The sequence below is a fragment of the Trichechus manatus genome, unplaced genomic scaffold (genome assembly GCF_000243295.1).
Source record: "Trichechus manatus latirostris isolate Lorelei unplaced genomic scaffold, TriManLat1.0 scaffold00027, whole genome shotgun sequence".
Classification (NCBI taxonomy): domain Eukaryota; kingdom Metazoa; phylum Chordata; class Mammalia; order Sirenia; family Trichechidae; genus Trichechus; species Trichechus manatus.
The window spans coordinates 16,244,583-16,260,727 of record NW_004443963.1 but is presented as its reverse complement, the minus strand read 5'-3'; the positions used below and the strand labels follow the sequence as shown (position 1 = coordinate 16,260,727).

General features: G+C 42.4%; 1 protein-coding gene across 1 annotated transcript in view; it reads right to left on the bottom strand.

Annotated features, from left to right (window-relative positions):
* EIF3L (eukaryotic translation initiation factor 3 subunit L) overlaps window positions 1–15,468 on the bottom strand; it is a 28,922-nt gene extending 13,454 nt beyond the window's left edge. Inside the window, exons 1-7 of the mRNA XM_004373846.3 lie at window positions 15,155–15,468; window positions 14,544–14,592; window positions 13,224–13,434; window positions 10,500–10,579; window positions 6,292–6,353; window positions 3,116–3,185; window positions 2,850–2,923 (exon numbers count right to left, since the gene is read on the bottom strand). Coding sequence (XP_004373903.1) covers window positions 2,850–2,923; window positions 3,116–3,185; window positions 6,292–6,353; window positions 10,500–10,579; window positions 13,224–13,434; window positions 14,544–14,592; window positions 15,155–15,187 — 579 coding nt within the window. The 5' untranslated portion in view covers window positions 15,188–15,468. The remainder of the gene's footprint in view (window positions 1–2,849; window positions 2,924–3,115; window positions 3,186–6,291; window positions 6,354–10,499; window positions 10,580–13,223; window positions 13,435–14,543; window positions 14,593–15,154) is intronic.
* Window positions 15,469–16,145: the final 677 nt, after the last annotated feature.

Genomic DNA, 16,145 nt, shown 5'->3' with positions numbered 1-16,145 from the left:
TAGGCCCATAAAACAAAATGAAACTAAAGGGGCACACCAGCCCAGGGGCAAGGACTAGAAGGCAGGAGGGGACAGGAAAGCTGGTAACAGGGAACCGAAGGTCGAGAAGGGAGAGTGGTGACATGTCATGGGGTTGGTAACCAAAGTCACAAAAAAGTATGTGTACTAACTGTTCAATGAGACGCTAGTTTGTTCTGTAAACCTTCATCTAAAGTACAATAATAAAAAAATGAAAATACAAAAAAAAAAAAAAACCCTCTAAGATTAGAGGTAGTTTGTGGAAAAAATACATTCAATTTGGAGACAAACACAACCTAAAGTCACTTAATACCTCTGGGCCACACAATTCAGTTAATCTGGCCACCAGAATCACCATGGGCACTCTTGTGATAGATCTATTCACAGTGGCTATAGGGTCGTTATGAGTCAGAATTGACTTGATGGCAACAGGTTTTTTTTTCTGCCATGCCAGGGTCAGGACTACAAATGGTAGTCCCCCAGGAGAGGAACCCAGCCCAAGTCACCTCTGTACTAACAGAACCTGGCCAAGTATAAGACATACACACAGGTGACATGCCACAGTCTGGGACAATGGTACTTACTACCTGGGACCAGTGCTGGGCTGGCTCCATCAGTCACCTGGAGAATAGCAAACAGACATACCTACTAAGCCAGAATCTCACAAGGCTCCCTGGTTGATTCTGGTGTGCACTCAGGCATGGAAACCAGTGACCTAGTATATAGGTCCTAGATGAGCTAAGATTACTTTTCAACTGTAAAATATTATCTTTCTCTAAGAGTGTAAGAGAAAATTTCCAAATTATAAAAAACATAGAATAATATCCCAACTACATAAGAAATTCCCATAATTCGATAAAAAAGGCAATCCATTAGAAAAACAGGCAAAGAACACTAACCATCACTTAGACTGTCCAATTTCATCAACTATCTAATTAAAATCAGTGTATTTTATGATATATAAATTATGCCTCTATAAAGCTAATTTTAAAAAATTTAAAAAGTATCCTTCAACCAACAGTTCTCCTTCTAGACTGTGATCCCTAAGGGCACTCGTAATAGTAAAAACAGAAAACTCGAGTCTCTCTCCTTGGAGAAGCAGTACACCCACATCGTGTACACTGCAGCAAAACAAGGCGGGTACATGGCAGACACGGAACGTGCTCCAAGTCATAGCAAACTGCACTAAACATGTAGCACGATACCGTTTTTTAAATAATATATTTCTGTATGTACATGCTTATGGAAATGACTGCGAAACATCGATGCGGTGCCTATCCTTCCAGACAAGAACTGACATCTCTGCAAAGGCAAGGAAGACAGGCACTTTCACTTTATCCATGGTTAAAAAAAATTAACAGCAATTAACACATTCATATATTACTTACATAAATAAACATAAAAGTGGCAGGAAGTGCCACTGGCCCAGAGTGGCATTTACCTGGCTGGGAATAATCACACCAGGCTTCCCTGTCCCTCACTGGACAGTCTTTGTTAGAAGTAGAAACCACTTTATCTAATTAAGCACCTTAAGAAGAGAACACCAGCTAAGCCCAAAGCCCAGGGAATTACAATTTTATTAAGAGGGATGAAGAATCTCAGTACAGATAATCCTCCTCGACTTACTGTGAGTCAACAGGACTGCCAACCACCTAAAATTACGCCAAGAGGCCCACGTAAGCCAAGGAGCTGGAGAGGGCAAACAAGGCCAGTGCGGTTTGTGGCCCTCACCGCAGAAAGGCACTGAAATCTGATCTTGAACAGGAAGCCTCTTTCTCACAACTTATCATTAGCAGTCTGTACTCACAAAGTCTCTTTGGTCCACAGAGCTCACATAACATCTTTATTAAGAAACCATTTTACGATAGAAAAATTTGGTAACAGATAATGGTGATGGCTGCACAACATGATGAACACAATTAATGTCACTGAATTGCACACGTGAAGAATGAAAAAAGCCAGGGAGGATGGGGAAGTGAGAAGGGATAGAGATGAAAGATTGGCCACGAGGTGATAACTGTTTAAGCTGGGAGACAGGTCCACGGGGATTCATTATATTATTCTACTTACATGTGCTTCATAATTTCCACAATAAACTCTTAAAAAATACGAGTGAATGAGAACACACTTAACACCTCTATAACCCTCTCAACAATCTCTGTTTTAGAGATGAGCAAACCAAGGCATGGTGAGGTAAACTAATTTGCCCAAGGTGCAGTAAATAGCAAAATTTGAGCTTTTACCCCTGCTGCTACACACCACTGAACTTTGCATCTGGCTCGGTTCTCAGTGGCACCTCAACCATAGGTTATCCTCAAGCATAACTGAGGTAGGTAAATCTGTTTGGATAAAAACGTTCTATTTTATTCTGATTTTCTAGCATATACCAAGTAACCACCACTACAATCAAGATATAAAATATTTCTGTTTTGCAGGCAAGGAAAATGAGGCTGAGGGAACTTCAACAATATGTCATGGTTATACAACTACTAGATGGCAGCCCCCAGACTGGAGCCCATTTTCTCAGCTCCAAACCTTGTGAAGCCTGTGTCCTTCCTGCCAGACCACTCCCAGGTTAAGAGTTTAGGAGAAGGCAGAAAGTCAGCTCTCTTGACTTCCAAGTTCTTATCTGGAGCTTGTAGGCCTCACCATCTCCTTAGAAAATCATTCAGCATGAAGAGTCCACTGCCATGGGAAATTTTTACACTACAATGAGAATATTTTATACTATGCATCTTTTTGACAACACAAACAATGGAAGCAGCTGTCTCTTGCTTGGACTAGTATTTTCAACCTAGGTACTTCAACTTAGGCTAAGGCTGACCAGATACCTGGTAGATGAACTCATCGATGATATCCCAGAGCCACTGGTTGGGTAGTTCAAGAGGGGCAGGACCATCAGCATCTGTGCACAAAGAACAGGTTTCATTTTACCCCAAATCACAGAAAAGTCAGATGTGAGGCAAGGACTTCCCCTATTCAGGAGGGCTGCAGGTTTATTTGTAATTTCTCTCTTGAAAGGATCATGAATCATACGACAACCCTCCTCCTGTAAAATCCTGCTAAAAGAGCTGATTTGCCTGAATTTCAGACTTACTAAGAATGTAGTTGAAGAGATTACAGTAGTTGTAATAGGATTCAAACCTCTGCTCCAAGGAGGGTCCTCCCTGTAAAGAGAAAAGAGACATCAAGACACAGGTATTTAACTTAAATGCGTCTTACTCCAGGAGCCCTAGTGGCGCAGTGGTTAAAGGGCTTGGCTGCTAACTGAAAGGTCAGCAGTTCAAACCGACCAGCTGCTCCGCCAGAGAAAGATGCGGCAGTCTGCTTCCATAAAGATCACAGCCTTGTAAACTCTACAGGGCAGTTCTACTCTGTCCTATAAGGTGGCTATGAATCAGAATCAACTTGACAGCAACAGGTTTGGTGATTTTGGGTGTCTTATCCACGGCCTACCATAAGGGCTGAGAATAAATACAGGAGAATCAACATCTGTCTTCTCCTTCCTAGTATACCAAGGCACACTCACGTAAGACAGAGACAGTAAGTGCTACAACAGTGGAAAAGAGGCACTGAGCACCATAGACCACAGTGGTCAGGAGTTACAGAAACAGACCTCTACTGGCCCTTAAAGAACCAGCATGCACATCTGGCGAAGTTAGAGGAGAGGGGAAAGTGTTTCAGTAGGAAAAGCAGTACTAGTAAAGGTAAAGAGGTAAAACTGTGGTGCTTGAAGGTTGGGGAGTAACAGGAGAAAATGCAACTACACTGGGCCAGGATCGCAGAGGTCTCTGAGTGTCAAACAATAATCTAGACCAGAGGTCAGCCAAATAGGGCCCATAGGCCAAATCCTGCTCACCACCTGTTTTTGTAAATAGAAGTTTTATTGGCACACAGCCACATGCATTCATTACATCATTTCTATTACTACCACAATGACAGGGTGAGTAGTTGCAGCAGAGACCATTATGGCTCTCAGAGACTAAAAGACTTACTATGTGGTCCTTTAGACAAAAAGTTTGCTGACACCTGACCTAGACTTTATGTTACCAGCAACTGAGAAGCACTGCAGATGTCTAAGCCGGGGAACAGTATGACGAAAAATGTTGCTGTGACAGAGCAGAAACAACACTGCCTTGGAGTCTTAGCCCCACCCTTTACTAACTGTGGAGTTCTGACAAGTTATCTAGTCTCTCTATGAAAGCAACTATTGGGCCTCATCACAGTTAAATGCAATTACATAAAGTGCTTCACATAGTAAATGCTCGTTCAATGAAAAACCTTCACCAGAGTTTTAAACATGGTCGTGTATGACAAAGTGCCTCATCTGGCACCTAGCAAAGAGGTTACACGGTGAATAAACTTGCTGAACCTTCATCTTGAAGGAGTTATATGTTTGATAAACCAAACAGAAGACTAGAAGTGGTAAAACCAGCTATCACATGGCCACACCACAAGGGTTCTGGCACCATGGTCTTCCCAAAGCAGCAGTATTCTACACGCTGGCTAGATTCTCAGTCTGGCTCACAAAGCATAAGACTCTTTAGCTTCTAACAGATAAAGAAGTCAGAGATCCCACTGGGATGCCAGAAAAACATGGCCTCCTGAATTACTTTGGCAACAGGAACTCCTCCAGCTACTCCCAGTGATGGAGGCGCCTGTGCTCAAATGGTCCTTGAAGAGGATGGGGGCTGAGCAACTGTGAGGAGCTAGGACTTCCGTAGGTGGAAATACTCCAAGGAGAGGTCTTGGTGCCTGTTTCCTTCATTTATGCATGCACACAAGGACTCACATGCTCAGTAAACCGTTAACGTGTTACCATCATGAATCTGATGCAATTCTAGACACCAGATTTTACAAAGACTATGCCCTCATGGAGTTTACCTTCAAGTGGGCAAGCGAAAAAAACCCAAATAAACAAGTAATACAATGTAAACTAGTGACAACTGCTCTGAAGTGCCTTAGAGTATGGCTAAGAGCCCACAGTGGGAAAGAGAAAAGTTACAGGAAATAAGACTAGGAAGGGAGTCAGGGGCCAGATCAAGTAGGGCCATGGCTAAGACTTGGGATTTTATTCTAAGCATGATGGAAAGTCACAGCAGAATCGTGAGAAAGGGGGTGACGTGATGTTACTTATATTTCAAACAAATCATTCTGGTTACTGTGAGAACAAGCTTTAAGTGAGGAAGAGTGGAAGCCGACACCAGACTAGCGGCTACTGTAGTAGTTTAGACAAGAAATGATAATGACTTAAATGAGGGTAGTAGCAGTGGTGGTAGTGAGAAGTGCTTGGTTTCAAGGAATATGTTGAAGACAGAGCTGGACAGGATTTGCTGTGAGGCTGGATACAGACTGAGAGAAAACTCAAGAATGATGCCATGGTTCTCTCAGTCTGAGTAATGGGGTGAATGGTGGTACCATTCATTAAGACGAACATGGGAGGAAAAGGCTTAGAGTTCAGTTTTGAACATGTTAAGCTTGAAATGTCTACCAGACAGCCAACTGGAGATGTTAAGACGGCAGCTGGATATGTAAGTCTAGGAATCAGTGGAGAAAACTGTGGTGAAAGACCGACTTAAGTCAATGATTTATAGATAGTATAAAAGGTATCTTAAGAGACTTGGAGCTCTCTGAAATTTAGAAACAAAGAAAAGAAGAATCCAGCAAGTGCCCAAAGTTGGGATAGTGTGGTAGAAAAAACACCAGTGTTACAGTAAGATAGCCCTAGGTTCAAGGAGCTTTTCCCCTTACCTGTTGCATGAATTTGACAACAATTAACCCTTTACACCTCTGTTTGCCAACTTTGCAGGATTGTTGTGAGGAGGAGAGACATGTAGACGTGTGTCAAATGTCTAGCAAAGTGGCTGGCACAGAGTGACAGTTTTATGTATATTTCAGAGGAATGGAAGCTCAGTGGCAATGCTCTGAACGGAAAAAGGAACGGCTTTCCAAGCAGAGGCAGAAGAGTTTGGGACACCCTATCAGGATGGGAATCTGTAATCTAGTTCCTGGTGATGAGTGCCCAATCAAGAATGAGAGCACTGGGGATGGAGAAATTAAGAAAATGGAAGAACAGATAAGACTATGTAGTGTTACAGTTTGTCTGGAACCAACATCTAGCTTCCTGTGTTCAATCATTCTGTCATTTCTTTAAAAAAAGCTCAGAAAACTTGTCGATCACTCTGGGACACTGAAACAACATAAACTAGCAACTGTGTTCCAGGGGCACAATGGCATAGCTGAAAACACTGCAGGCAACACTTAGATACTCACACTGACTTTGGCATATATGTGCCTGTAGTATAATTCTTTGTACAAAATCAGGAAGACGGCATCTGAAAGAGATGGCAGAGGGGTGCTTTAGTAATCCATAAAACATCATCCAGGGTCTTCTGGAAGTTTTATCCTTTGGGGAGAGGGAAATTGTAAAAGGATAAACATGACTTTAGAGACTAAATAACATCTAAACTCTTATGCTTATGTCCCAAGGATACATGCAATGAGAAAATTCACTTCTCATCTGACTCTTTCAATCTCATCTTAATCTCAGTACACTCCCATTCAGACTCATTTCCCATCACCATTTGGAGATGTTTGCCAACCAGTTGCTAACACAATCTTGAAAAAAGAACAAAGTTGAGGATACACACTTCCCAATCTCAATCTTATTACAAAGCTGCAGTTATCAAGACAGTGTGATACTGGCAGAAAGACAAACAGATATATGGAATAGAATTGAGAATTCAGAAATAATCCTTTACATTTAGAAGATCAACTGATTTGTGACAAGAGCACCAAGACGATTCAAAGAGAGAAAGAAGTCTTTTCAACAAATGGTGCCAGGACAACTGAATATCCACATGCAAAAGAATGAAGTTGGACCCTCTACCTCCCACTCTATTCAAAGGACACCATGAAGAAAGTGAAAGAGAACCCACAGAATGGGAGAAAATATCTGCAAATAATATATCTGATAAAGAACTTGTACGTATAATATATAAAAAAACTCCTGCAACTAAATAATAAAAAAATCCAATTAAAAAATGGGCAAAGGATTTGAACAGACATTTCTCCAAAGAAGATACACAAATGGCCAAGGAGGACATGAAAAGACTGTCCACGTCATTAATCATTGTTGTTAACTGCTTTTAAGTCAATTCCGACTCATGGCAACTCCATGTGTGCAAAGTAGAACTGCGCCATATTTAGCTAATGATGCTGGCATAATTGAATGTCCATCTGTAAAAAATAAAACAGGATCCATACCTCACACTATACACAAAAACTAACTCAAAATGTATCAAAGACCTAAATATAAAATCTAAAACAATAAAGATCATGGAAGAAAAAATACGGACAACGCTAGGGGTCCTAACACATGGCATAAATAGAATACAAACCATAACTAACAATGTACAAAAACCAGAAGTGAAACTAGCTAACTGGGATCTCCTAAAAATTAAACACTTAGCTCATCAAAAGATTTCACCAAAAGAGTAAAAAGAGAACCTACAGACTGGGAAAAATTTTTTGTCTACAACTTATCTAACAAGGCTCTAATCTCTATAATCTATAAAATATTTCAACTCCTCAACAACAAAAAAACAAATAATCCAACTGAAAAATGGGAAAAGGATATGAACAGACACTTCACCAAAGAAGACATTCAGGCAGCTAGCAGACACATGAAGAAATGCATGTGATCATTAGCCATTAGAGAAACACAAATCAAAACTACAGATGAGATACAATCTCACTCTAATAGTACTGGAACGAATCAAAAAACAGAAAATAACAAATATTCCAGAAGTTCTGGGGAGACTGGAACTCTTATGCACTGCTGGTGGGAATGTAAAATGGTACAACCACTATGGAAGGCAATATGGGGCCTCCTTAAACAGCTGAAATAGAAACACCGTAAGATCCAGCAATCCCACTGCTAGGAATATATCCTAGAGAAATAAGAGCCATCACATGAACAGACATATGCATACCCACGTTCACTGCAGCACTATTCACAATAGCAAAAAGATGGAAAGAACCTAAGTGCCCATCAACAGATGAATGGATAAACAAATTATGGTACATACGCACAACAGAATACTATGCAACAATAAAGAATGATGAATCTGTGAAACATCTCACAACATGGATGAATCTGGAGGGCATTATGCTTAAGTGAAATAAGTCAATCACAAAAGGACAAATATTGTATGAGACCGCTACTATAAAAACTCAAGAAAGGTTTACACACAGAAAAAAAATTCTTTGATGGTTACAAGGGTGGACAGGGATGGAGAGGACAAATCACTAACTAGATAATAGACACGTGTCAACTTTGGTGAAGAAAAACACGACACACAATACAGGGGAAGTCAGCACAACTTGACGAAGAAAGTCATATAAGTTTCCTAGACACATCCAAACACCCAGAGGGACCGAGCTGCTGGGGCTGAGGACGATAGTAATTTGGGGGGACATTTAGGTCAACTGGCATAACATAGTTCATAAAGAAAATGTTCTACGTCCTACTTTGGTGAGTACTGTCTGGGGTCCTAAAAGCTTCTGAGTGGCCATCTAAGATACATTTATTGGTCCTATCCTGTCCAGAGCGAAGGAGAATGAAGAAAACCCAAAGACACAAAGAAAATACTAGGCCAAAGAACTAAAGGACCACATGAACCACAGCCTCCACCCGCCTGAGATCAGAAGAACTAGATGGTGCCCGGCTACCACCACCAACCGCTGACAGGGATCCCAGTAAGAGTCCTGGACAGAACAGGAGAAAAATGTACAACAAAATTTAAATTCACAAAAAACGACCAGACTTACTGGTCTGACAGAAACTAGAGGAACCCCCAAGACTATGGCCCTTGGACACCCTGGTAACTTACAACTACAGCCATTCCTGAAGCCCACTTTTCAGACAAAGATTAGACAGGCCTATAAAGCAAACAATAACAATCAAATATACAAGACCAAGTGGGCAACTCCTGCCCAAAAGCAAAATGACAAGGCAGGAAGGGACAGGAAAACTGGACAAATGGACACAGGGATCCCAGGTGGAAAGGGGGAGAGTGCAGGGACTGCAACTGATGTCACAAAACAGTATGTGTGTAAAATTTTGAATGAGAAACTAACTTGAGCTGTGAACTTTCACCTAAAGCAAAATTTAAAAAAACAAAAAAACCCTGCTCCATAGGGTTTTCAAGGCTGTGACCTTTTGGAAGCAGATCACCAGGCCTGTCCTCTGAGGCACGTCTGGGTGAGTTCAAACTGCCAATCTTTCAGCTAGTAGTCAAGCATGCTTAATCTTTTGCGCCACCCAGGGACTCCTCATTAATCATTGGAGAAATGCAAATCAAAATCGCAATGAGACATCACCTCACATCCATTAAGATGGCTATAATCAAAAAGATGGATAATAACTGCAATCTTAACCACTACCTCCCTCCCTGTTAGAATTCTTATGATGGAATAATAATACTGCAGAAAAGGCAGTTAATTTTAAGAATTAGAATTTAAGAAGACATACAATTTCCTAACATTCACTGCAAAGGTGAACAGTTCTGTCCAGAAATACAGAACTCCACTTATCTCATTTAACACTCTTAAGCTAAGGACTGTAGAAATTCAGGAACGAGAAACTCTATCTGCTGTTAAGGACCTTTCCCACAGTAGGCATGTAAATATAATTACAGCTCCTTTAGGTGAGAATAAAATGCTGTAGGAATTCAAAGAGAAGAAATTCCCTCCAGCTAGGGGCAAAGGCTGCAAAGAAGTATTCTGCAGACAGTATTGGAGAAGGCCTGTTCTTGGACAAAGAGAGACAGAAGGAAAGTAGTCCATTCCAGAGACTATGATGACCCCAAAAATTATACAGGGAAATGGAAACAGGACAAAGATCTCAGTTTCAGTTCTCACTACGTTATGAGGGATCTCTGACTCCTCTTTATTCAGTCTTCATTGAGCAAGTATTTACTAAAGGACGACCATCTGCCAAGCCTCGGGAAAATAAAATGGTAAGAAAAACAGACACATACTCTCATGAGCTTTCTGTCTAATGGCTCCAAGTTAATGTCATTTTGTAATTTTCTATTTTTTTAATCATGCTTTAGGTGAAAGTTTACAGTTCAAGTTAATTTCTCATACAGAAATTTATACACCTATTGTTACGTGACACTAGCTGCAATCCCTATAATGTGACAGCACACTCCCCCTTTCTACTCTGGGTTTCCCATGTCCACCCAACCAGTTCCTGTCCCTTCCTGGTAATTTCCTATTCTTTTCTTCACTCTTTACATAAGCTTTAGGCCCCAGAAAACTTGGATCCCCTGTTTATAATTATCTAACATTCATTGGTTCACTCATTTCTGGCCTTCTAACTCTTCCAGAATGTACACTTTCTAACTCTGCCAGAACGTACACCCCAAGCCACAGGATACCATCCGACACACGGGACACAAACACACCACACCTACCGTTGCCAACCTGTGGCGCAATGGCTTCAGCCTCGGGCCAAGGTGTATTCTTGAAGAATCTTTCAGTCAGCTTGGTCCAACTGAAAATCAAACAGAAAAATTCTAGAATTCCAAAACGAGGACCTGAGATGGCCAACTCTCACATTTTACAGACTCAAAGAGGGGAAGATATCACTGAAACAAACCCAGGGCCAGAGAACCCCAAGTCTATAGCTTTCTGCAATCCAACTCTGTACCTCAGGCAACCTTTCTTAATACAGTAAAACATTCCTTTTATGTTAGTTTAAGCACCACCAAGCTTTGCAGGATCATCTCCTGCCTCTATACCATGAACTCTAGCCATATGCAATTGTTCACTATTCCCTGATATAAGACCTACTAGCCCTCAATATCCTCTAGCCATGCTGTTCCTACTCCCTGGAGCACTGTGCCTCTTTCTCCCTCTTCAAACATAGAACCAAATTACAGCCTGTTGCAGTGTCACGCCACAAGAAACCTACGGCATCCAATCCAAACACTGCCACCCATGGTGCTTCACAAGCCTACAATGACCAGGTTTCTGTTCATTTTCCTTCTCCTGATCCTCTTAGCAGCTACGTCAACTCCTGTGCCACCCCCATCCTCAAGCCCCACCTCTCCCTCTTCTCAGGCTCTTGGTTCAGCATATAAACATGCACAAGCCCCCCCCCCTGAAAACACAGAACAGAACAAAGCTCCTCAATGACCCTCAAGTCCCCTACACTTACCAACCCCTCTTTCTCACCCATTTCTTGCCCCACTAAGACTAACCTTGCTAAGGTTACCAAGGACCCTCTAAGTTGCCAGATTGAACTGGCTCCTTTCTTATCTTGACCTCACTAGAGCACTTGACGTTTGTTGACTATTCCCTTTTCCTTCAAAGTCTCTTCTCCTTTTGGTTCCTGTGATGTTTCTCTCTGCTTATTTACTACATACTTTTCTGTTCTTTTTGTCTCCTTTACTGGTTCATCTTCCCCTGCGAACCTCCAAAGCAACATACCTCCCAAGGTGCCGGCCAGTTTTCTCACTACATGTTCTCCTAGAGAAGGGCCTACCACACGCTTGGCTTCAATTACCTGCCTGACCAATACAGTAGCCACCAGCCACATGTGCCTAGTACAACTGAGGAACTAAATTTTAAATTTTAGTTAATTTTCATTAATTTAAATTTAGAAAGCAATACTCAATTCAGTTACTGGAAAACATTTATCTGGAATAAGTTGAATGTGTCAATCTTTTTCAATTGTAAACTTTATGAAATCTAAATAGAGATCAAGTATTTCTAATGAAAACAGCACACGAACTGAGGTGTGCTGTAAACATAAAGTACACACGGGATCTAAAAGACTTAGTACAAAGGAAAAAATACCTCATTAATAATTTTTCTTTACAGATTATATGTGGAAATAATATTTTGGATACAATAGATTAAACAAAAAATATTATTAAAGTTATTTTCACCTATTTCCTCTTTTTTTAATGTAGCTGCTGAAAATTTTTAAATTACACACGTGGCTAGCATTATATTTCTACTAGATAGTGCTGGTCTACATGCCGCTAACCAGAAAGGCATTCCAGACTCACAGCCCTGGTGGCACAATGGTTAGGTGCTCAGCTGCTAATCAAAAGGTTGGAGGTTCAAGGTCACCAAGGACTCTGCAGGGGAAAAGACCTGGCAATCTGGTTCTGTAAATATTACAGCCTAGAAAACCCTATGGGGCAGTTCTACTCTGTCCTATAGGGTCACTATGAGTTGGAATCGACTCAATGGCAATGGTTTTGGGTTTGGGTTTGAGTCTGAGTCATTGATTCAACAGATCTTTGACCATGCCACTTTCTCCACCCATCCTTCCAGGAGTAACTTAGATTCTGTTTTGTTACTGAAGCCTCCCATGATTACTCCAGCCTTGGCTGAACTGCCTCATCTCTAATGCCCATTATACAAAGGCAAACCAAAAAAATCAAACCGATCACCGGTGAGTCGATTTTGACTCATAGCAACCCTACAGGACAGAGTAGATCTGCCCCATAGGGTTTACTAGGCTGTAATCTTATGGAAACAGACTGCCACATCTTTCTCTTGCAGAGCAGCTCGTAGGCTCAAACTGGTGACCTTTCAGTTAACAGCTGAGCTCTTAACTAAGGCACCATCAGGGCTCCTTTACACAAGGGCAGTTACCCTAAAACTAGAAGTAACCACTACAGAGTCTGGCTGGCTAACCCTGGTATGCAATGAGAAGTTGTATAGCACAGTGGTTTAGAAATCTGGCTTTGTTGTCAGACTATGCAAGTTAAAACCCAGCTCACCCACTTAACTAGCTCTGTGACTTATCCTTGCTGTATTTTGTTTCCTCATCTATAAAATCAGGAAAACAACAGTACCTAACTTCATGGGGTTATTGTGAAACGCAAATGAACAAATACAGGAAGACCACTTTGAACACTGCCTGATCCATAATGATAATACTATTATAACTGTGTTACAGTAACAGATTATGATTGCTACTGCAATCATTAATATTGGTATTAGTATTTTAGGCCTTGTACAAGTTCCTGGGGAAACAGAGTCCAACAAAATAACAGGTCCCTATCTCCAAGAAATCAGAGACTCCTTGGGCATTCTCTTCACAGAAAAATTATTAAACATCACCCCTTTCGTAGGCCAGGCCCACTCAGAACAAGGTCAATTTAGCTAGCAGCCCATACCTGTTCTCATAGATGTCCTGGATCTCATACACTTTCTGGTCAATGACATCACTGGAGACACGACTGGCCTGTAGCTCATACACCTTCTGGTCGATCAAATCTGAGACAGTTTTGTGGAAATACTGGATGAAGTTTTTGATCACTTCAGGGATCACCTGATAGGTCTGCTGTTCATACTGACGTTCATAAGCCAGGTCCTGCTTTGGATCTCCTAGAGGTTGGATAAAATACTGTATAAAGTGCTTTCAGACCCATATATATGATGCAACAAAAGGCAAGACTACCCCAAGTCCCTACAAACTAAACTCAAGTCCATGGGGAAAAAAAAAACAGTCGCCATCAAATCACTCCAATTCATGGTGACCCAATGTGTGTCGGAATAGAACTGTGCTCCATAGTTTTCAGTGGCTGATTTCTAGGAAGCAGATTACCAGGCCTTTTTTCGAGACGCCACTGGGTGCACTTGCACCTCTTTGGATAGCAGCCATGGAATGTTAATGATTTATACCACCTAGAGACTCCCAAGTCTATGATATCAGGTATAAACCTTTTAACCAGATACAACCCTCCCTAAATCACTCTCAATCCTACTTCCATACTTCTTTAGGACATTTATCACTACTTAAAATTATTTATTTTCTTATCATCTGTTTCCCTACTAGAACTTAAAGTCTATAAGGGAAAGAACCTGGTCTGTCTTATTCCCAGGTGTACCCTCAGGGCCCAGAACAGTTGTGTACGTGTGTTGGTGTGGGGGGGAGTGAGAGGAGATAGCAGGCACTTAATATTTTCTGAATGAATAACTGCCACCATCTAACTATATCATGTCACTACACCCTTCTGTGCTCAGCTTTCTCATCCGTAAAATGGAAACATTAAGGTATGTACTTCACAAAACTGTCCCAAGAATTAAATGAAACACTTTTCATAAAGTAACTCAGAACAGTGCATGGCAAGCCAAGTCACTCCAACATTTCAGGAACCTTCAAAGCCTCTCACCTTCCCCCCAAAAATTTCATTTGAGCGTGGTTCAAATCACTTTAATTTTCACATCAAGATTTTCTTTTTCAGCTAATAATTTAAACAGGGAAACCACAGCCAGTGAGTAGCCCTTTTCTTCTGAGACTTTGAAGTAGACCACAAAATGGCCTGCTTTATTAGGCTCCATACAACCCTCCCACTGAGAGCTAATAACCGACTCTAAACCTGGACCATCAAGAAGCAGTTTTTAACATGTACCCGGCAGAGCTGTTCTGGGCCATTCAAAAACGCGTCAATCCGTAAGAGAACCCACCTAGCCATACAGACCCGTGGTCTCACCTGTGTGCATATCATAGTCGCCCGGGTAAGCATAGGGATCATAAGCAGCCTAGAACGACAAAGACACAGACAGGAACGGTCATTAATCCGTGAATGGAAAATGCTCGTTCCTGCTATGCGCCGAGCAGGGTGCTAGGGGATACAAGGATAAGTAAGACGCAGTCCCTGCCCTTTAGGAACTCACATTTCTGCAAGAAAACCAAGAACAGACAATGACAATATAACGTCACCGGTGCAATAAGGTAGAGATAACTACAAAGGCCTGCGGGAGTCAGCGGGGTTTGACAAGACTGAACCCAGACCAAGAACGAGCGTTCAGTTACAGGAAGAGAATCCTGATAGGAATAGGGCATAATCAGCCTCCGGCCCCAGTCTTGGCAACCGGGAGGACGAGGGGACCGGACACACGAAGCGGGCGGGCAGAGACAGGGTGGTCGAAGATCCACGAGCTGTAGCTTCTGTCTAATGGCCGCCCGTGGAGGCAGGCCGGAGTTACTCGCGGCCAGCGGGGGCTCCGGAAAATACCGAGACGCCGCCTGACCGAAGGCCCCAGCATCCAGAGAGGCCCTGCCCCTATCGCGGACCCTACCACGCGCTTAGGGCCACCCTACCTCAGACTCGTAATCATCACCGGGATAAGACATGTCTGCGGTGCTCTGCAACACCGCCAAAAAAAAAGGCGAAACGAGCGGCGTGCGCCTGCGTGCTGAGGCCGGAAGTTCTGCCCGCTCGGTCCTGCAGTAAACCGGAAGCCATTCTGGGGCCAGCAATTTGAGATCGCCACGTTAGGAAGGCCGAAACACGCAAACATCTAGAGTTTTTCTTTTTCAAGAGGTATTTTGCAGGGGAGGATATTTTATATCACTTGTATACATTCAAAAATAAAGATATGAACTATTTCGCCATAAATAAAGGATGGGCAAAGTAAGGGAAAGCACAAGGAATGCCACACAAAAGATGGCTGACAGCTCCTTCGGGCGGCCTTCTCGCGTGAAGGGAAAACCGGATGTAGGGGGTCTGACTCAGATTTAGTTGTAAACGGATTGCTTGCGGCAAGCAACGTTTATCAAACGTTCCAGTTTAAAAAGACTAAACTTTCTAGGTGAAAAGTTGAGCCTCGGTCCCATTCAGTGAGAGGGCATTATGAAAAAGGTGTCTTCTGACTTTGGACATTAAGATCGGCGCAGGCAAGGATGAGGCCAGCTGTGGTGGGAGGCCCTGGGGCGAGGCCTGGGAGCTGTGCAGCGCCCGAGCACCAAGTCTGTGCGTGGTGGTCGAGGTGGGGCCGAAGGGTGGATTCGAGTCTCCCGGAAGAACTCGAGTTAGGGATACCAAAAAAACCCGTTGCCCTCGAGTCTGACTCATAGCGACCCTATAGGGCATAGTAAAACTGCCCCAGAGGGTCTGCAAGGAGCGCCTGGGAGATTCGAACCACAAAGCTTTTGGTTAGCAGTTGTAGCTCTTAGCCTCTATCCCACCAGGGTTCCATTAGTGATGGGAGTTATAAAACAAACCAACGGAAGCTGGGTGGTGGATTTATTGGTCTTTTCGGTCAAGGACTTTAGTTTAGCCATCCGCCAATCCACAACACTAGTCAGGGGA